Source organism: Copadichromis virginalis, linkage group LG23 (assembly GCF_057382275.1).
Source record: "Copadichromis virginalis isolate Kocher_CV1m ecotype Utaka linkage group LG23, C_Virginalis_male_GT1.1, whole genome shotgun sequence".
NCBI lineage: Eukaryota > Metazoa > Chordata > Actinopteri > Cichliformes > Cichlidae > Copadichromis > Copadichromis virginalis.
The window spans coordinates 227,608-250,450 of NC_140639.1; the positions used below are offsets into that span (position 1 = coordinate 227,608).

General features: G+C 42.1%; 1 protein-coding gene across 1 annotated transcript; it reads left to right on the forward strand.

Annotated features, from left to right (window-relative positions):
- The first annotated feature begins 16,026 nt into the window (after window positions 1-16,026).
- On the forward strand, window positions 16,027-20,138 carry LOC146679845 (uncharacterized). The gene is made up of 3 exons (XM_085448001.1): window positions 16,027-17,900; window positions 18,010-18,291; window positions 18,787-20,138. The coding sequence occupies exons 1-3, from the start codon at window positions 17,684-17,686 to the stop codon at window positions 19,815-19,817; spliced, it is 1,530 nt and encodes a 509-aa protein (XP_085304127.1). The 5' UTR covers window positions 16,027-17,683; the 3' UTR covers window positions 19,818-20,138.
- Window positions 20,139-22,843: the final 2,705 nt, after the last annotated feature.

Genomic DNA, 22,843 nt, shown 5'->3' on the forward strand with positions numbered 1-22,843 from the left:
GATAAGTCGCTCCCATAATTCCACTTGATTTGTTTACCGCGCCACTGAAAATGGAGAAGCAGGAAGCGGATGGCCTTCTGGATGGGGAATTTAAATACAAGAAGAACATAGATGGGACAATAAACAAACGCGTTGTAATTTGCACTCACTGTAGTAAAGAGTTTCAATTTCACCGTTCAAATTCGACCTTAAAATACCACCTTAATGCCAAACACGCGTTTGTCGGGGCAGCAGCTTCACCCGGCCTGCGTCAGACCACTCTTAGTGAACGCAGGCCACTCGGTAAGTCTTCTTTGGACAAACTGACCGACAATATAGCCAAATGGATAGCAAAGGACTGCAGACCGCTAAGCATTGTGGAGGACAAGGGCTTTGCGGATGTTTTAAAGGTTGCATCTCAGGACGCGTCCTACAAGCCCCCAGCGAGAAGCACAATAACAATTCGAATCCACGAACTGTATGAAACGGAGAAAAAGAAAAAAGAAGAGGCTTTAGTTCACACAGAATGCGTGGCTCTGACAGGAGACCACTGGACATCATTGAGTAATGACAATTACCTGGGAGTTACTGCGCATTTAATCACTGAAGCCTGGGGTCTGACATCCTTTGCGCTGACTATAATGAAAACGGAAGAGCGGCACTTTGCGGAGGCTTGTGCAGAGCAGTTCCAGACTGTTGCTCGCAGGTGGAGAATTGAGGAGAAGGTGACAACAGTAGGCACGGACAGTGCGCGCAATATGATCGCCGCGGCTCGCATCATGCCATTCAATCACATGCCGTGTACCGCGCACATTCTACAGAGATGCATCACAGTGAGTCTCGCAGACAGTGGCTTTGTCACTGCGCTGGCCAAATGCCGCAAAATTGTTGGCCATTTTAAGCACAGCCCAGCAAACACAGCAGAGCTGAACGCAGAGCAGGTGTCACTGGAGCGCAAGCAGGAGCCGTTGGCCCAGGACGTGCCTACGCGCTGGAACTCCACGCTGGAGATGGTGAAGCGCTTGATCCGCAACCAAACTGCAGTAACCGCGACTCTGGATAAACAAAAGCATAAACTTGTCCTCCTGACGCCTCCAGAGTGGGACAAACTCCAGAGACTGGAGACACTTCTAGAGCCCTGCAGGTGAGCCTGTCATTGTGACCATAATTGTAGGTTTAGATTAAATGTATCAAACATACATCTTAAATCAGTTTTGTTATTATGAAAATGTCTTATTTAAAAAATAAATGAAATCAAATATTTTATTAATATTACCTAGTATTAAAAAGCTTTTTTTAATTTGCTGTCTTATCTCTGTGTGTGTGTGTGTGTGTGTGTGTGTGTGTGTGTGTGTGTATTCCACTGCAGATATGTGACTGAACTGCTGGGAGGAGAGGCCTACGTCTCCTGCTCTGTAGTTCTACCAGCCTTCTGCCACCTGCGCCGTGTCATGGAAGTAACTGATGAGGACCCTGCATATGTGGTGAGGTTTAAAGAGAAGTTTAAGGAAGACCTTGCTTCCCGCCAGGAACATACCAACTATGCATGGCTCCAGATCGCAACTGCACTGGACCCACGTTTTAAAGACCTACGCAGTGTGCCCAAGACTGACAGAGAAGCAGTGTGGACCACACTGGCAGGCATGCTGCATGAAGACTCTCCTAGAAGATCACACACTGCAGAAGAAGGTCCAGCCAAGAAGACTGCAACCCCCCCCCACTGTGCTTTGCCCTGATATCTGCAGTGTGAGGTTGGATCGCTCATTCTCATCCTCACACTGATGCCACTTATTTCGGTCTTTGTTTGACATAAAAGGGCATATTTGTCACTTTATTGCAACTATATTTGCACTCTTGAGCTCCTTCATTCACTGACTGATCATAAAGTTATTACTTGCGTTATGTATTCATCCGTTTGAACATAATTAATGAAGCCACATGTAATCACTAAAATTTGTATTTTGGGTACAATAAGAGAGTTTCAGATGGAATGCTGTTTTGTTTTGTTTAAATTTCACCAACTTGCTGATGCCCACGGTTGTGAGTGCGGCTTCTTGCTGTACATGGGTGGATGGTTGTAAATCACATCACAGATGCCAAAAACCTCTCAAACCAAGCCCCCTTGCCGGTGATGCTGTGCGCAACCTCGTGACGGAGTCAAGCATATTCAAAACACCCCCTCACCTCCCGTGTCAAACTCAAATGTCAGCCTATTTCATGTGTCACTTTTGGAGCAGTTGCCATCCCGACGAGCCATGGAGAAGTTCGTGTTTGTGTTATTTTACTTATTTGGTGTTCTGGTGTGTTTGGGCACCGGTCAGCACCATCGTGTTGAGCACGTGTTGGACCGTGGACACACCGGATTCAGTGGGAGAATAACGGTCAGGTGTACAGTTTACTGAGCACTGGGACTCAGTATCGTTTACCAGCACAGACACGGAGACGCGCTCAGCTTCTATTGAGAGCAAACAACCAAGTGAACCCTCCGGCTGCGTCCAGTAGACGAGACACACCGTCTGGGCCGGGAGCTTTCCGAGCATTCAGACTCTTAAACTGCTTCCTCGCATCTGCTTCATGAATATGAAGGGTTGTGGTGGGAGGAGGTGGTGTGAAATCCTCTTTTGTGTGGGGTGAGGAGGGGGGTGTTGTAAAAGTCCCCAAGAGCAATGATGAGAGAGTCCGGGAATGTCCGCTCCATGTGCAGTATCTGCTCCGCGAGTGCGCACTGAGCTGCCTGCGCATCCGCATCTGGCGGGATGTAAACAGCGGCCAAGATGAATGAAGCAAACTCCCGCGGAGAATAAAACGGTTTGCAGTGAATAAAAAGGTATTCCAGAGAGGAAGAGCAGTGCTGAGCAATCACTGTTACATCTGTGCACCAGCCACTATTAATGTAGAAGCAGACACGTCCACCTGTGGTCTTACCAGAGAGAGAGGCCTGCCGGTCCGCGCGCAGCAGATGAAAGCCCTCCAGCTTGAGCGCGCTGTCCGGGATGTCCTCACAGAGCCACGACTCCGTAAAACACAAGACACAGGAGGAGGCAACGTCTCTGTTCATGCTTCTCATCAGGGCCAGCTCGTCCATCTCATTCCTGAGTGAGCGTACGTCGGAAAGGAAGATCCCAGGAAGAGCAGTTCGCAGTCCGCGTCTCCTCAGACGCACGAGTGCGCCGGCTCGCTTTCCTCGCTTTCGGCGTCTCACTTTCCTGATCAGAGTCTGCAGTAAATCTGCCGCAGATGCGACAAATATTGGAAGTAAATCCACAGGTGTTGTAGTCCTGTAGTTAAGAAGCTCTTCTCTAGTGTAAGAATATCCAGAGGAGTGCCCAGACACAGAAGTTATGCACAAAAACAAAACAGAAGTAACGCACTGAAGCACCGGGGCATCCATACGCGGCGGCGCCATCTTGGAACAAGGGACTTGTCTTTGAAAGGTAGAGTGTTAATTACTAAAGCTGAAGGGATATCCCGATGAACATATGCTGCTCTCTCCTTACATCTGGATAAGAAAAGTAGTAAAGATATTGACCGTATGCTCTTTAATTTTATATGGAAAAACCGTACGCACTATATTAGAAAAACTGTTGTGATGAATAAGTACGAATCAGGTGGGCTTAACGTCTTAGACTTTTCTACTTTAAATAACACTTTCAAAATTAATTGGGCCAAACATTTTCTTAAAACCCTACCTCTATCTGGAACTTTATACCATACCACATTTTCTCTCGTTTTGGTGGCTTTACTTTTATTTGAAATTGTAATTACAATGTTGAGAAAGTCCCTGTAAAGCTTTCATCCTTCCATAAGCAGGTCCTCTTAGCGTGGACCCTCATTTATAAACACAACTTCTCACCTCACAAATACCTTATCTGGAACAACAGAGATATTTTATAGAAAAATAAATCACTTTTCCTGGAAACTTGGCTCCAAAATGGGATCCTATTGGTGGCTCAGCTGGTTAGTAAAGAGGGACAACTACTTACTTACAACGACTTTATTGCACTATATAATTTTCCAATCAGTGTTCCAGATATCAAGCGGAAGACAGTCTGGATGGTCCCCCATAAATATTTGATTGTAAATAAGGTGAAAGAAGTCTCTTTTAAAATTCGACATACATGTTATCCAGCCAGTCACTACATGGTCAAATTTAAAAGGGACATAAATACTAATTGTACTTTCTGTGGGGATCATCCAGAAACGGTGACACATCTTTTTTGGTACTGTTCTTTTACACAGAGATTCTGGAAGGAATTTAGCAGCTTTGTTATTGTCCATATTTTAAGGGAGTTTTCTTTACGATGGGAAAATGTTTTATTCTGTTTCTTTAAGTTCCCCAAGAAGTATGAGAAATGTTTTTTATGATAAATTTCTTAATACTTTTAGCTAAATTTTTTATCCATAAATGTAAGTTTACTAACAAAACACCATATTTCTGTCATTATTTTAAGGATGTGCACATGCACATACAATCAATATCAGACTGCACCAACAAAAAGGCTCTCACAACAATATATGTATGTGAATTTTTGCGTGTATTCTTATAATTGTTACCTTTTTCTTTCACCCTTGGCTTTTTGTGTTCATGTTCTGTTGTATACTTCATCTGTTCGTATGTTGTATACTCATTGTTTGTTAAATAAAGTTTTCAAAAAAAGACACGCTTTGTTTAGACCCCCAAAATCCTTTCCACGCCCACCCCCGTGACATCACGCTCCAAAGCCCTGTTACGTCACAGAACGTGGTGATGTCATAGTGACAGTCCTTTCATCCTTTGATGTTCAAGTCTATAAATAGAGGACAGCTGTCAAAGGGAATTCATTAAGCTATCGTTTTGTTGGAGTGATACAGCACATAAAAAAGCAGAAATGAGTTCGAAAGCTAACAAAGACAGAAATGTTAATTTCTCGAAAACAATGGTTAAAAAAAGTGAAAAAGAAAAAGAAACATATGCCAGACAGTTCGAGCAAAGACTGCAGCCAATGATCGACGAGGTTGAAAAGCTCAAAACTGAGCTTGACTACTTCAAAAACCTGCATACAGTCAATAAGAAACGGATCGAGGATCTAACAAAAGAAAACAATGAACTTTTGCAGAATAATAAGCTGCTGGGTTCGGTCTTGGATGACAGGACAAACATCGCAGACAGGTTGGACTCGATAAAAGATGACCACGAAGCTCTGGTAAAGTTCCGCGCAGAGACGGAGAAAACTCTGGCTGAGCTTAAAGAAAAACACGAGGACGAAGTCCAAGTCCTGCAAGGACTGCTGGAAACAGAGAAAGAAAAGGTGGCACGTCAGCAATTTCACAACAGCCAAGTTGTTGAATTATTATTGAAACGCCACAAAGAGGAAAAAAATAAGATGCAGCAGTTTTACCAGGAAAATACTAAAAAACTGGAAAACAAAGCAAATGCTGCAGACAGGAAGTTAGAAGAGGTGATCAACATGTATGACTCCAAAATAGAAAAGCTGCAGACGGCAGTAAAAAATAGTAGAGGTGTGACCGTCAATGCGGTTAAGGAACGCGAGGAAGAACGTCAATCCTCGCAGGGTTGGATTGACGGTGTTTTGTGGCATAATACACAGTTACAAGACGAAAATGAATTTATGGTTAAAAACATGAAAGAATTAACAGAGGAGAAAGGTCAAATGGGCAAAGTGATAGACGACCAAAAGGCCCAGAATATGGCGATCAAGCAGAAATGCCAGAGTAATATTAGAGCTCTGGCCTTGGAAAAGAAAATGAAGGCTATGCTTGAAGACGAAGTTGATTCTTTGAAAAAGAAAATTGAAGACGTCAAAAAGGCCCTAAGCACAGAGCAGGAAAACCACAGAAAGACAGCAGTGGACCGGCACAAAGTAAAAGCGGCACACAATCAGGCACTGGCTGAAAAGGTGGCGCTGGAAGAGAAACTGCGCTCCACAAAAAAGCAACGGGAAAGATTTATATCCAAAGTGAATTGGCTGGAGAAGAAAGAGCGCTACTTCCAAGAGGAATTGTGCCAGTGCGTTTTGTCCTTTGAAAAGGCATTTCCACATGAAGGTCACTTGAGAGGAAAAGAAAAGGTGGAATTTAGGGATATGTTCCACTACTTGAAAAAGAAATACGTAGACGGAGTGGAAGGCACCCCCTTTGTTGGAACAACGAAGGAGTTTCTTGAAAAACAGCTGAACTGTCTACGTATCAGATGCAAGGATCTAGATGCAGCTTTACTAGATAAAACACGGGAGCTGGAATCATTTAAAAAGCAGTACAATGACATGGTAAAGTCTTCCGAGTACGCTTTATTCCGACAAAGAGAGGAGCTCATTGGACCAGTGAACCAGATTATCCAAAAGGCTGCCAATGAAGAAAAAGAGATAGGTCATCTAAAATCTAGAGTGAAAGACGCTCAACTCCAGCTTAAATTAGAAAAACAGAAAGGACAAAAGCTGGCATCGTTGGACCATAGAAGCATGATGGGGAGATGTTCTGAGGAGACTCCGTCTCAGATTAATCCTCGTCCACTTCCAGGGAAAACTACATTTATTCAGGTACGTCCAAGACACCCTGGCAGAAGTGCAGGTATGGCTTCCCCAGTGAATCCTCCTGTAGAGTCTCCATCAACACCACCTTTCCTCAATTCTGATGATGGATTACCACCAGTTGATTGTTAAAAATTAACTGCTAAAATAGGCCATTAGAAGTATACTTCATCTTGTCTCCCTATATCATGGGTGGGCATTCTCAGTCCACGAGGGCCGGTGTCCCTGCAGGTTTTAGATCTCACCTTGGCTCAACACACCTGAATCACATGATTAGTTCGTTACCAGGCCTCTGGAGAACTTCAGGACATGTTGAGGAGCTAATTTAGCCGTTTAAATCAGCTGTGTTGGTTCGAGGACACATCTAAAACCTGCAGGGACACCGGCCCTCGTGGACTGAGATTGCCCACCCACCCCCAACCGGTCGCAGCAGATGGCCGCCCCTTCTTGAGCCTGGTTCTGCCGGAGGTTTCTTCCTAAAGGGAGTTTTTCCTCCCCACTGTCGCCCAGTGCTTGCTCAAAGGGGATCATTGGATTGTTGGGGTTTTCTGGCTTTTACTGTAGTGTTTTTACCTTACAGTATAAAGCAGCTTGAGGAGACTGTTGTTTTGCCATGATGCAATATAGTATTAAATATGACTACATTTTAAAAACATCTATTATAGCATCAAAGTAAAACAAAAAAACTAAATGAAATGAATCAAAATGTCTAATCTGGCAAAACAAGAAAAGAAAAAAGGTTTCACCTTTAAATAAAAATCCAAATCACAAACACATTCTGATTTTTGTTGTGTGTGTTTTTTTGTGTATGTTGTCACGTATAAAATCGTTGCACTCTGTCTCGGTGTCTGCCCGGCCGGCTCCGCAAGGCTACATATGTTTATTGTGTTGCTGCTTTCTTCCACTCGTCATTCTGCCTGGGCGGAGCTCAGGCCCACGCACCTGTCTGCAATTACGCTGCAACGTGTCCTGTCTGTATGGAGACTGAGAGCTGCCAGAGTAATAATGTAGATACAGGCCTCTTTCTCCTTCTGCTGCTGTTCATGCTTTTATTCCATTGATGTTGCTATCATTTGTAAATATATTTATTTGCTCTTATTTTATCAATTTACTGTCGTTCATGTATTTAATCTTCTTTGTATTTAAATATGATTTTTTTTAAGTAATGCCGCGAGATGGACAGTTAAATAAAGGTTTCATTGAATTAAAAAAAAGATTTAAAGATGACTGGTGGCGGAAGCAGAGCACAGACTGTCTGTGAGAATCTATCGCCATCGTGTGGTGCAGAGATATATTGCCATTGAATTTAGACAACGAAAGCTTGGCTCACAGAGCAGCTGCAACACGAACAAAAAACATTAAATAGCAACATGATATATTATATTATATTATATTATATTATATTATATTATATTATATTATATTATATTATATTTATAGCTGTCGAAATTAACGCGTTAATTGCGATAATTAAATTTTGGAATTAATTACGTTAGAATATTTAACTATTTAGCGCAACACGCAGATAAGTCGCTCCCATAATTCCACTTGATTTGTTTACCGCGCCACTGAAAATGGAGAAGCAGGAAGCGGATGGCCTTCTGGATGGGGAATTTAAATACAAGAAGAACATAGATGGGACAATAAACAAACGCGTTGTAATTTGCACTCACTGTAGTAAAGAGTTTCAATTTCACCGTTCAAATTCGACCTTAAAATACCACCTTAATGCCAAACACGCGTTTGTCGGGGCAGCAGCTTCACCCGGCCTGCGTCAGACCACTCTTAGTGAACGCAGGCCACTCGGTAAGTCTTCTTTGGACAAACTGACCGACAATATAGCCAAATGGATAGCAAAGGACTGCAGACCGCTAAGCATTGTGGAGGACAAGGGCTTTGCGGATGTTTTAAAGGTTGCATCTCAGGACGCGTCCTACAAGCCCCCAGCGAGAAGCACAATAACAATTCGAATCCACGAACTGTATGAAACGGAGAAAAAGAAAAAAGAAGAGGCTTTAGTTCACACAGAATGCGTGGCTCTGACAGGAGACCACTGGACATCATTGAGTAATGACAATTACCTGGGAGTTACTGCGCATTTAATCACTGAAGCCTGGGGTCTGACATCCTTTGCGCTGACTATAATGAAAACGGAAGAGCGGCACTTTGCGGAGGCTTGTGCAGAGCAGTTCCAGACTGTTGCTCGCAGGTGGAGAATTGAGGAGAAGGTGACAACAGTAGGCACGGACAGTGCGCGCAATATGATCGCCGCGGCTCGCATCATGCCATTCAATCACATGCCGTGTACCGCGCACATTCTACAGAGATGCATCACAGTGAGTCTCGCAGACAGTGGCTTTGTCACTGCGCTGGCCAAATGCCGCAAAATTGTTGGCCATTTTAAGCACAGCCCAGCAAACACAGCAGAGCTGAACGCAGAGCAGGTGTCACTGGGGCGCAAGCAGGAGCCGTTGGCCCAGGACGTGCCTACGCGCTGGAACTCCACGCTGGAGATGGTGAAGCGCTTGATCCGCAACCAAACTGCAGTAACCGCGACTCTGGATAAACAAAAGCATAAACTTGTCCTCCTGACGCCTCCAGAGTGGGACAAACTCCAGAGACTGGAGACACTTCTAGAGCCCTGCAGGTGAGCCTGTCATTGTGACCATAATTGTAGGTTTAGATTAAATGTATCAAACATACATCTTAAATCAGTTTTGTTATTATGAAAATGTCTTATTTAAAAAATAAATGAAATCAAATATTTTATTAATATTACCTAGTATTAAAAAGCTTTTTTTAATTTGCTGTCTTATCTCTCTCTCTCTCTCTGTGTGTGTGTGTGTGTGTGTGTGTGTGTGTGTGTGTGTGTGTGTGTGTGTGTGTATTCCACTGCAGATATGTGACTGAACTGCTGGGAGGAGAGGCCTACGTCTCCTGCTCTGTAGTTCTACCAGCCTTCTGCCACCTGCGCCGTGTCATGGAAGTAACTGATGAGGACCCTGCATATGTGGTGAGGTTTAAAGAGAAGTTTAAGGAAGACCTTGCTTCCCGCCAGGAACATACCAACTATGCATGGCTCCAGATCGCAACTGCACTGGACCCACGTTTTAAAGACCTACGCAGTGTGCCCAAGACTGACAGAGAAGCAGTGTGGACCACACTGGCAGGCATGCTGCATGAAGACTCTCCTAGAAGATCACACACTGCAGAAGAAGGTCCAGCCAAGAAGACTGCAACCCCCCCCCACTGTGCTTTGCCCTGATATCTGCAGTGTGAGGTTGGATCGCTCATTCTCATCCTCACACTGATGCCACTTATTTCGGTCTTTGTTTGACATAAAAGGGCATATTTGTCACTTTATTGCAACTATATTTGCACTCTTGAGCTCCTTCATTCACTGACTGATCATAAAGTTATTACTTGCGTTATGTATTCATCCGTTTGAACATAATTAATGAAGCCACATGTAATCACTAAAATTTGTATTTTGGGTACAATAAGAGAGTTTCAGATGGAATGCTGTTTTGTTTTGTTTAAATTTCACCAACTTGCTGATGCCCACGGTTGTGAGTGCGGCTTCTTGCTGTACATGGGTGGATGGTTGTAAATCACATCACAGATGCCAAAAACCTCTCAAACCAAGCCCCCTTGCCGGTGATGCTGTGCGCAACCTCGTGACGGAGTCAAGCATATTCAAAACACCCCCTCACCTCCCGTGTCAAACTCAAATGTCAGCCTATTTCATGTGTCACTTTTGGAGCAGTTGCCATCCCGACGAGCCATGGAGAAGTTCGTGTTTGTGTTATTTTACTTATTTGGTGTTCTGGTGTGTTTGGGCACCGGTCAGCACCATCGTGTTGAGCACGTGTTGGACCGTGGACACACCGGATTCAGTGGGAGAATAACGGTCAGGTGTACAGTTTACTGAGCACTGGGACTCAGTATCGTTTACCAGCACAGACACGGAGACGCGCTCAGCTTCTATTGAGAGCAAACAACCAAGTGAACCCTCCGGCTGCGTCCAGTAGACGAGACACACCGTCTGGGCCGGGAGCTTTCCGAGCATTCAGACTCTTAAACTGCTTCCTCGCATCTGCTTCATGAATATGAAGGGTTGTGGTGGGAGGAGGTGGTGTGAAATCCTCTTTTGTGTGGGGTGAGGAGGGGGGTGTTGTAAAAGTCCCCAAGAGCAATGATGAGAGAGTCCGGGAATGTCCGCTCCATGTGCAGTATCTGCTCCGCGAGTGCGCACTGAGCTGCCTGCGCATCCGCATCTGGCGGGATGTAAACAGCGGCCAAGATGAATGAAGCAAACTCCCGCGGAGAATAAAACGGTTTGCAGTGAATAAAAAGGTATTCCAGAGAGGAAGAGCAGTGCTGAGCAATCACTGTTACATCTGTGCACCAGCCACTATTAATGTAGAAGCAGACACGTCCACCTGTGGTCTTACCAGAGAGAGAGGCCTGCCGGTCCGCGCGCAGCAGATGAAAGCCCTCCAGCTTGAGCGCGCTGTCCGGGATGTCCTCACAGAGCCACGACTCCGTAAAACACAAGACACAGGAGGAGGCAACGTCTCTGTTCATGCTTCTCATCAGGGCCAGCTCGTCCATCTCATTCCTGAGTGAGCGTACGTCGGAAAGGAAGATCCCAGGAAGAGCAGTTCGCAGCACTCCTCAGACGCACGAGTGCGCCGGCTCGCTTTCCTCGCTTTCGGCGTCTCACTTTCCTGATCAGAGTCTGCAGTAAATCTGCCGCAGATGCGACAAATATTGGAAGTAAATCCACAGGTGTTGTAGTCCTGTAGTTAAGAAGCTCTTCTCTAGTGTAAGAATATCCAGAGGAGTGCCCAGACACAGAAGTTATGCACAAAAACAAAACAGAAGTAACGCACTGAAGCACCGGGGCATCCATACGCGGCGGCGCCATCTTGGAACAAGGGACTTGTCTTTGAAAGGTAGAGTGTTAATTACTAAAGCTGAAGGGATATCCCGATGAACATATGCTGCTCTCTCCTTACATCTGGATAAGAAAAGTAGTAAAGATATTGACCGTATGCTCTTTAATTTTATATGGAAAAACCGTACGCACTATATTAGAAAAACTGTTGTGATGAATAAGTACGAATCAGGTGGGCTTAACGTCTTAGACTTTTCTACTTTAAATAACACTTTCAAAATTAATTGGGCCAAACATTTTCTTAAAACCCTACCTCTATCTGGAACTTTATACCATACCACATTTTCTCTCGTTTTGGTGGCTTTACTTTTATTTGAAATTGTAATTACAATGTTGAGAAAGTCCCTGTAAAGCTTTCATCCTTCCATAAGCAGGTCCTCTTAGCGTGGACCCTCATTTATAAACACAACTTCTCACCTCACAAATACCTTATCTGGAACAACAGAGATATTTTATAGAAAAATAAATCACTTTTCCTGGAAACTTGGCTCCAAAATGGGATCCTATTGGTGGCTCAGCTGGTTAGTAAAGAGGGACAACTACTTACTTACAACGACTTTATTGCACTATATAATTTTCCAATCAGTGTTCCAGATATCAAGCGGAAGACAGTCTGGATGGTCCCCCATAAATATTTGATTGTAAATAAGGTGAAAGAAGTCTCTTTTAAAATTCGACATACATGTTATCCAGCCAGTCACTACATGGTCAAATTCAAAAGGGACATAAATACTAATTGTACTTTCTGTGGGGATCATCCAGAAACGGTGACACATCTTTTTTGGTACTGTTCTTTTACACAGAGATTCTGGAAGGAATTTAGCAGCTTTGTTATTGTCCATATTTTAAGGGAGTTTTCTTTACGATGGGAAAATGTTTTATTCTGTTTCTTTAAGTTCCCCAAGAAGTATGAGAAATGTTTTTTATGATAAATTTCTTAATACTTTTAGCTAAATTTTTTATCCATAAATGTAAGTTTACTAACAAAACACCATATTTCTGTCATTATTTTAAGGATGTGCACATGCACATACAATCAATATCAGACTGCACCAACAAAAAGGCTCTCACAACAATATATGTATGTGAATTTTTGCGTGTATTCTTATAATTGTTACCTTTTTCTTTCACCCTTGGCTTTTTGTGTTCATGTTCTGTTGTATACTTCATCTGTTCGTATGTTGTATACTCATTGTTTGTTAAATAAAGTTTTAAAAAAAAAAGACACGCTTTGTTTAGACCCCCAAAATCCTTTCCACGCCCACCCCCGTGACATCACGCTCCAAAGCCCTGTTACGTCACAGAACGTGGTGATGTCATAGTGACAGTCCTTTCATCCTTTGATGTTCAAGTCTATAAATAGAGGACAGCTGTCAAAGGGAATTCATTAAGCTATCGTTTTGTTGGAGTGATACAGCACATAAAAAAGCAGAAATGAGTTCGAAAGCTAACAAAGACAGAAATGTTAATTTCTCGAAAACAATGGTTAAAAAAAGTGAAAAAGAAAAAGAAACATATGCCAGACAGTTCGAGCAAAGACTGCAGCCAATGATCGACGAGGTTGAAAAGCTCAAAACTGAGCTTGACTACTTCAAAAACCTGCATACAGTCAATAAGAAACGGATCGAGGATCTAACAAAAGAAAACAATGAACTTTTGCAGAATAATAAGCTGCTGGGTTCGGTCTTGGATGACAGGACAAACATCGCAGACAGGTTGGACTCGATAAAAGATGACCACGAAGCTCTGGTAAAGTTCCGCGCAGAGACGGAGAAAACTCTGGCTGAGCTTAAAGAAAAACACGAGGACGAAGTCCAAGTCCTGCAAGGACTGCTGGAAACAGAGAAAGAAAAGGTGGCACGTCAGCAATTTCACAACAGCCAAGTTGTTGAATTATTATTGAAACGCCACAAAGAGGAAAAAAATAAGATGCAGCAGTTTTACCAGGAAAATACTAAAAAACTGGAAAACAAAGCAAATGCTGCAGACAGGAAGTTAGAAGAGGTGATCAACATGTATGACTCCAAAATAGAAAAGCTGCAGACGGCAGTAAAAAATAGTAGAGGTGTGACCGTCAATGCGGTTAAGGAACGCGAGGAAGAACGTCAATCCTCGCAGTGTTGGATTGACGGTGTTTTGTGGCATAATACACAGTTACAAGACGAAAATGAATTTATGGTTAAAAACATGAAAGAATTAACAGAGGAGAAAGGTCAAATGGGCAAAGTGATAGACGACCAAAAGGCCCAGAATATGGCGATCAAGCAGAAATGCCAGAGTAATATTAGAGCTCTGGCCTTGGAAAAGAAAATGAAGGCTATGCTTGAAGACGAAGTTGATTCTTTGAAAAAGAAAATTGAAGACGTCAAAAAGGCCCTAAGCACAGAGCAGGAAAACCACAGAAAGACAGCAGTGGACCGGCACAAAGTAAAAGCGGCACACAATCAGGCACTGGCTGAAAAGGTGGCGCTGGAAGAGAAACTGCGCTCCACAAAAAAGCAACGGGAAAGATTTATATCCAAAGTGAATTGGCTGGAGAAGAAAGAGCGCTACTTCCAAGAGGAATTGTGCCAGTGCGTTTTGTCCTTTGAAAAGGCATTTCCACATGCAGGTCACTTGAGAGGAAAAGAAAAGGTGGAATTTAGGGATATGTTCCACTACTTGAAAAAGAAATACGTAGACGGAGTGGAAGGCACCCCCTTTGTTGGAACAACGAAGGAGTTTCTTGAAAAACAGCTGAACTGTCTACGTACCAGATGCAAGGATCTAGATGCAGCTTTACTAGATAAAACACGGGAGCTGGAATCATTTAAAAAGCAGTACAATGATATGGTAAAGTCTTCCGAATACGCTTTATTCAAACAAAAACAGGAGCTCATTGGACCAGTGAACCAGATGATCAGAAAAGCTGGCAATGAAGAAAAAGAGATAGGTCATCTAAAATCTAGAGTGAAAGACGTTCAACTCCAGCTTAAATTAGAAAAACAGAAAGGACAAAAGCTCGCACCGTTGGTCCATAGAGGCGTGATGGGGAGATGTTATGGGGAGACTCCGACTCCGTCTCAGATCTTTCCACAGATTAAACCTCGTCCACCTCCAGTGCAAACTAAATTTATTCAAGTGGCTCCAAAACACCCTGGCAGACGAAGGCCTTCCCCAGAGTCTCCATCAACACCACCTTTCCTCAATTCTTATGATGTATTACCACCAATTGGAATAGGCCATTAGAAGTATACTTCATCTTGTCTCCCTCTATTCACAGAGCAGGAAAACCACAGAAAAGACAGCAGAATATGCATCTTCTTTTTGTTTTCATATTTTAATCTATATTTAATTGTTTTGTGGTTTGCAGTGTTTTGTGTTGTTTCACTTTAAATTTGTAAAAGGAAAAAGCTGAAAATTTAAATAGTTAAAAGTTGAAATGTGAATATTTGATTTTTGTATTATATGATTTATTTATTACATTTTATGTGAAGTGAATAAAAAGTATATTTACGGTTGCCCCTACAGACAAAGCACATACAAACTTCAAATCACGTATGAACTCTGAAGCACATACAAACTCCAAAACACGTAAAAACTCTGAAGCACGTAAAAACTCTGAAGCACGTAAAAACTCAAAACACGTACAAAAGACAACAGAAGTGCTCCAGGATGCTGGGCGCAGTGTTGAGCTTTTGTTACCTAGTGGCTACACAAGCCAGCAAGTACCAACGACCGGATTTGGTGTGTGGTAGTAACAGGTAAATGAACTTTTTTTTTTAATTATTTGGATATATATGAGTGCGTGTGTATAAATACACAAACAATACACACATGCTTTTAATTGTGTAATTTAAGTGATCTAGTAGCTCTGCTTTGGAAGTTCAGTTCATGCTAGAAATGTGTTTTGAAGTTTGTACGTGTTTTGTCTCTAGGGGCCACCGCATATATTTATATATAAACATATATGAATAAAACCACTTTTTTTTACGCTAGTAATTCCTTTTGTGCATAATTTTATATTATTGTTAATAATAAATTAATTAAAGCAACAAAACAACCCGAAGAGCCGGTTTGGAGCCGAAAGAGCCGGCTCTTTTTAGTGAGCCCAACCAAAAGAGCCGGATCTCTAAAAAGAGCCGGAAATCCCATCGCTATTAGGGTGGGTTAGGTTAGGGGAATGGAAATTCCTCCCTGCACAAGGAGGGCAGGAGTAGGTGCACGCTCCGCACCATGACCCTTCCCGAGACCCGCCATCCCATCTACCGTATCCGGCAATCCCCAGGTCCGAATTGAGGTAAGTACCGTCCTTTTCTTTTTCAGGTTCAGGTAAGTACCAAATTATGTTTAATTTTACCAAAGTTGTGTTTTATTTGTCCTGTTTTTTTAGGTTTCTAACTGTGTTTTAATAAAATTTGATTTCTCAATGAATTTAGTCTGTGTCATTTTTAATTCCAATTTTTAGGCTTTTAAACTGTTTTTATCCATAAATTATCCAATTTTTAGGTTATAAATTTATGATATTCCAATTTTTAGGCCAGTAAATCAATATGTAAATGAAAAAAACATCAAAAGAAACCCCCCCCCCCCCAAAAATAACAAACTAAAACAACAAGCAAAAACACTTTTTAGCGCTGACGCATGGCTGTAGCTACATTTCGGCTGGGCTGTGCCTTCTTCAGGGTGTGCACATGCGTCGCTGGCCAAATTAAAATGAAGAAACTCTTCTCTGCCCCTCCTTTTATAGTGTGCTGTGTCTCCTCCCACTCTTGGGATTTCTGTTTTATTGGGGGTTTTTTTGTTCAGTATCTTTAATGTTTGTCCTGTGTTAGCTTAGGCTTTTTTTGTTTTTATTATTTTTCTGGCACCTCCTTCTGTAATGTCTTTTCCATTATCCATCCTTATTTTTCTATTGTTATGGCACCCCCTTCTTATTTGTCCTTTCCGTTAATTTTTTCGTGATTTTGTTCCTTTCCTGTGATTGTCCTATTCGTCCTGCTCTGTCCTTGTTATGAGATCCTCCGTGACCTTTTGTGCTATGTTGCGTTTTATTGTGTTGTCAAGTGGAATTTGTGCACACTTTCCCGAGGTTTCTTCCCATCATCTGGCACCTGGGAGTTTTTCCTTGTCTTCCTAGAGAGCCAGCTTGGCCTGGGTCAGGAGCTCTATCACAGCAAAACAACAAAAAAAAGACTTTTATGAAAGAACGACTTGAATTTTGTGTTATTTAAAAACACGTATTTAATTATTATTCAGTGTTGTGTGTGATAGCAAACTGCCAGCCTTAAACCTGAAAAAAACTCACGATTTTATAGAACTAGACAATGCATTTCCTGAAGAAAATTTCAATGTAATGATTATTTATTAATACGTTTTGTATTCAGTATTTAGTTTTATAAAGTAAATGCTGACCACACAAGTTTCCTTCTGGATTAATAAAGTTTTAAAAAATATCTGTAAAGTGTTATGAAATATAAAAATGTTTTTGTTGAGAATATGTCCACACAAAATAATTAAATAGGGCATTTTCTGTTATTTAACAGAGGTTTTCTGTTTTATAATTACACTGCAGTTTGGACGACGAGCTTCTGGAACGTTTTTAGGCATTTGTTCACATTTTGCAATTTAAGCCCCAAGAAACATAAAGATTTTATTATTTTATTCCAGCAGCACTCCATTATCATGTACACTGTAAAATCTAACATTGTGTTTAATTAAAAAAATGTAAGGATATACTAAACTCAATTTTTATCAGTTTGTTTAAATAAGTTACCAGTAGTTTTTATTCAAAAAGCTGATCAACCCAGTTTATTTGAGTTGTCTTGAATTGGAAAAACTAAGTAAGCTAGAAATTTTGCTTCTCAGTGCAGGCTTTTAAAAGATATGGTTTGAAAATGCCATGTCACTGCTATCCTCCTCACTTTGCACAGATCAGTCTGCATGTTCATGGCACCCACATTTTTTTATTGCATTAGTTTGAGCAAACCTGGGTTCAGATGGAGCAGCTTGAGCTCAAGAGATAATTTCTGTGATTTTTTGCGTGATACTCTGGCTTGGAAGTAAACTGTTTTTGTACCTTCTTTCAGTTTAGAACCAGGTTTTGAACTTGCTAGCTAGCCAGCTTGTTAGCCTAGCATTAGCCTAGCGTTGCTGCTGCTTCTCAGCTCATGTTACGTAGAAAATTAACCCCAAGTGAAAAAGATAAGCGCAAAATCACAGACAGACAGTACGCAAAATGCCTATGTCCTGTTGTGTTTACGGATGCTCCAGTAGGTCGACCAGAGAAACTGATAAACGGTATTTTAGGGTACCAAAAATAGCCCAACGAAGAGGAGAAAAATGGAAAATTCTAACCGAAAAACGTAGGAAAAAATGGATTTTAAATTTACGTTTACAGTTGGGAGGAGCAGAGTCTGCCAATGCCCGTGTCTGCAGCGACCACTTCGTCAGAGGTAATGTTATGTTTGCAAACGAACTTATTAGCATTAGGTTGTCGTTAAATTCTCGTTTACTTAGTGCTTTTAAGTTAGTAGTCTAATATTGACTTGATTGGGACTATAGGCTGCCCAAGTGCTTTGGATGACGACGAGTCGGAGGACTGGGCTCCGACGGTCAATCTCGGCTACGAACGAAAACCCAGATCGGAATCAGTTCTCAAACGAGAGAAAAGAATGAAGCTTAAGGCAGAACAGCATCGATGTGCAGAGGCGATTTTGGATATGCAACAGACGGCTGAGAGCCCGGATTTGAGCCTAGTGACAGTGGAGAACCCCGAACTGCAGCTTCCAGCTGAGAATCCACAACCAGAAGACTTCAGTGTGAATGAGACATTCACTTATCCAGGTAAGATATTGTGCTGAGATGTAAAACAAACAAGAATCATGTCAAAGAGAAAAAGATGCCATTATCTGTAATGATTATGGTCCAAGTTACATATTACATGTTTGTGATTTTTTTTAATCACAGAGTAAATCCATACCATTTTATTCAGAAAAAAAGAAAAAGTGGCACTTATTACCGTCAGGCACACACCACAGGTTTTTGTACACTGCTATGGTTCTTATATTGCCAGATTCCAGACAGTCTCCTTTCACAGATAAGTAAAGATATCCGTAATGTAAGGTTTCTGTGGTGAGAAACATATAAATATATTTTTTGTTTAGACGCAACATGTTTTTTTGTTGATTAAAAAAAATAATTACATTAAATTAACATAGTGAATTAAACACATTACACCAGATTCTAATAGCCCACTAAAAAAACTCCTACAGTGAAAATGAGTAAAAATTGAGGTTGCCTCTATTATGCTGATTATGCTCCCCCACTGTTATATTGCAGGCTGTGCGGATGCTGGATGCCAGACAGAGCTGACGATGGATGACATCGAGAAGATGGAGGATGTTTTGAGACAGAACACAGCAGAGCTGGTTGATCTTCGGAGCAAGGCTCTGGACACACAGTTCAGCCAGGAGGCTTTTGAAAAAAATGAAGACAAGACAAAGTTCTACACAGGGCTCCCCAACTTCTTAGTTTTAATTCAGATTTTTGAACTGTGCGAGCCCTATATCACCTCGGGACCTATGTCTTTGTTGTCCAAATTTGAACAATTCATACTAGTTTTGCTGAGGCTGAGACTAAATCTGCCCCTGAAAGATTTAGCTTTCAGGTTCAATATTTCTCTGTCCACTGCTTCTAGAGTTTGGCATAAAGTAATTGACATACTTCATAAAAGGTTAGAGTTCCTAATTGAGTGGCCAGAGCGACATGTTCTTCAAGCTACGATGCCACTGAGTTTCAGACAGGCATTTGGATGTAAAGTGGCTGTGATTGTTGATTGCTTTGAAGTCTTTATTGAGAGACCATCTAATCTTCTTGCACAAGCTCAAACTTGGTCCAACTACAAGCACCATCACACTGTAAAATTTTTGATTGGTGTTGCCCCCCAAGGCTACGTCACTTACATATCTTCTGCCTGGGGAGGGAGAGTTAGCGATAAGCAGATCACAATAGAGAGTGGCCTCCTAAATAACTTGTTACCTGGAGATATTGTCCTTGCAGATCGTGGGTTCAATATTGGCGATAATGTGGGGTTTTACTGTGCTTCACTACAGACACCGGCATTCACTAAAGGGAGAAAACAGCTGTCAGCCTATGAAGTGGCAGAGACAAGGAAAATAGCCAATTTGCGTATCCATGTTGAGCGAGTCATAGGTTTAGTCAGGAGGAAATATCAAATTCTGCAGAGCAGGGCTATGCCAATAGAGAACATGTCCACAAAGCCAGGTGAGACACATGCATTGATCGACAAGATTGGGGTAATTTGTTGTGCCTTATCAAATCTCTCCGAGTCTGTTGTCCCACTGGAGTAAGGGGGGTGGGTGGTAATCAATCAGTTAAAAAAAATTAAATGTCTTGTCACTGTCACGGCTCACAGAAGGGGGTGGAGAGGAAGAGTAGTGTCCAGTATCTGCTGCTTGGCTCTGGTGATAAGTAGAACAGGGTAGAGTAATAGTAGTACCTAAGTCCTGACTCCTGATTAGTCTGTAAATGTTTTCAAATGAAATATTTTTCTCCAACTGTCAAATTGTGCTGGCAGTTTGTACAGTATTATACTGTGAGATGGATTGCAATCTATTTTGTTTATTTGTTTAAAAGTCTAATCTTGTAAATAAACCACCAATGTATTATTATGCTGCCTCAATAGCATTTAATCATTGTGTAGTGTTACACAACACTTAAATGACACAATTAAATGTACAATAAAATTAAATGACAATTTGTGCTCTAATGCTACGTCAGAGCAAATACAATAGCCAGAACTCATGACTACCATCAGGTCATAACAATATTCAAAATGTCATTATGTTGTCGTCCTTTTATCACATTACACATGTATGTTTGTAACTTGCTGTCCCAGTATTTCTGGGAGTATACTGTTTCTAAAAAAACACTCAACTTTAGGAATCGCATCATCCCAAAACTCAAGGTCAGGCAAAATCCTTTCAACAAATATGTCATTGCGGTTCCACACAACAAAGTCACAGTACTCTGCATTTGCAATGTGAAGCTGTAAAAAAAGTTACGTTTTTACTGTAACACCACAAACATTTTTAACAAAATATCTTCATAACTTGAAATGCAAATAGAAATTTTTAATTTAAAAATGTATCCACAAGTTTTGCAAACAACAAAGTTACATGCAATCTTTTACCTAAAAATGCAGCAAAGGCTAAAACCGGTGTTTGTGAAACCACGTTAATGACACCGTGTACAACCATTGGAGATGTGAGCAGGACAGACAGATCAATTGATGGAAAAGTGTGGACTTTATACTAGTTTTTAAATTGTGTTGATAGGCCACGTAAAACCAGAGTTATGCTAAAAATATATGCAATGTTTGTTTTTCTTCCTGAATACTATCGCTGTTTATATTTACTGCAAAAAGAAACAGTAAAAACTGCGTTTTATAAGGAAAACGTTCAAAAGCCTGTGAGCAAAAATCAAACCATTGAAATGTGAGAGATTTGAGACATTTAGCGCAAAACTTGTGTAGTGTAGTCAATAGTTTTGTTGTGTGTGTCAGAACAATGAGGCGACTGTTGAATGTTACAGGTGTTACAGGAGTGATACATCTCCTGTTGTTCTCCTTTATCTCATAGTGGACAGAAATTCCTCAAGTCATGCACGGCTCAGCTGGCTGCAGTGTTCACGCACATCTTCAACCTTTCCCTCTCTCTGTCTGTAGTCCCAGCCTGCTTCAAAATGGCCACCATCGTCCCTGTACCCAAATCCTCCACCATCTCCTCATTGAACGACTGGCGACCTGTAGCCCTGACCCCCATCGTAAGCAAATGCTTCGAGAAGCTGGTCAGGGACTTCATCTGTTCTGCACTACCCGACTCACTGGACCCTCTACAGTTCGCATACCGCCACAACAGGTCCACTGATGATGCCATAGCCCTGACACTACATACTGCCCTGTCACACCTGGAGAAGAGAGACACGTATGTGAGAATGCAGTTTGTAGATTACAGCTCAGCATTCAATACCATCGTTCCCTCGAAGCTGGACAGGAAACTGCAGGATCTAGGACTGAGCAGCTCCCTCTGCAGCTGGATCCTTAGCTTCCTGTCTGACAGACGCCAAGTGGTCAGAATGGGCAGCATCACCTCATCCCCCATCACACTGAACACTGGTGCTCCACAGGGGTGTGTACTGAGCCTTCTCCTGTACTCACTCTACACCTACGACTGCACGGCCACTAACAACTCCAACATCATTGTGAAGTTTGCGGACGACACTACAGTGGTGGGTCTTATCACCAACAGTGATGAGACGGCTTACAGGGAGGAGGTCAGCGCCCTGACCCACTGGTGTCAAGACAACCATCTCACACTCAACGTCGCAAAGACAAAGGAGTTGATAGTGGACTTCTGGAGGTGCAGAGAAGTACACACCCCCATCACCATCAACAGCGCTGCTGTGGAGAGAGTGAGCAGCTTCCGGTTCCTTGGTGTACATCTGGCTGAGGATCTTACGTGGTCAGTACACACAAACAAAACAGTGAAGAAGGCGCAGCAGCGCCTCTTCTTTCTCAGGAGACTGAAAAGATTCGGCATGAGCCCCCGCATCCTCAGGACCTTCTATCACTGTGCCATTGAGAGCATCCTCACTGGATGCATCACCACCTGGTATGGCAACAGCACCGCCTACAACTGCAAAGCTCTCCAGCGAGTAGTGCGGTGCTCTGAACGGATAATTGGAGGTGAGCTTCCCTCCCTCCAAGACATCTACAGGAAGCGGTGCCTGAGGAAAGCGGGGAGGATCATCAAGGACTCCAGTCACCCCAGCCATAAACTGTTCAGACTGCTTCCATCAGGAAGGAGGTTCTGCAGCATCCGGTCCCGTACCAGCAGACTGAGAGACAGCTTCTTCCATCAGGCCATCAGACTGCTGAACACTTCATAGACACCTCAGCTTCACTACTGGAACTTTAACATTATGCACTCCATACTGTACAGTAACGCCACTGTTTTGCACATGTCTCAACTCTGTATATTTTTATATATTTTATTTATTGTTGACTCTATTTAATTTGTAAAATATGTGTACACACACACACACACACACACACACACACACACACACACACACACACACACACACACACACGTAGAAAAATATTTAGTATACACATCCAGAAATGCATATACTATTATATATTGTACATATATTTATTAGTTTCAGATGTAGCCATTCTTGTATTTTGCTTGTTTACATTATTGTATTTTGCACAACTCTGTTGCTTGTGAAGCTCGCACACAAGAATTTCACTCACATGTGCTGTACCAATGTACCTGCACATGTGATGTGACAATAAAAGTGATTTGATTTG

Coding starts and splice junctions, on each gene's coding strand:
- LOC146679845 (XM_085448001.1), top strand. CDS start 17,684: ATGCCTATGTCCTGTTGTGTTTACGGATGCTCCAGTAGGTCGACCAGA. Junction 17,901..18,009: donor CAGCGACCACTTCGTCAGAG/GTAATGTTATGT, acceptor TTGGGACTATAG/GCTGCCCAAGTGCTTTGGAT. Junction 18,292..18,786: donor TGAGACATTCACTTATCCAG/GTAAGATATTGT, acceptor GTTATATTGCAG/GCTGTGCGGATGCTGGATGC.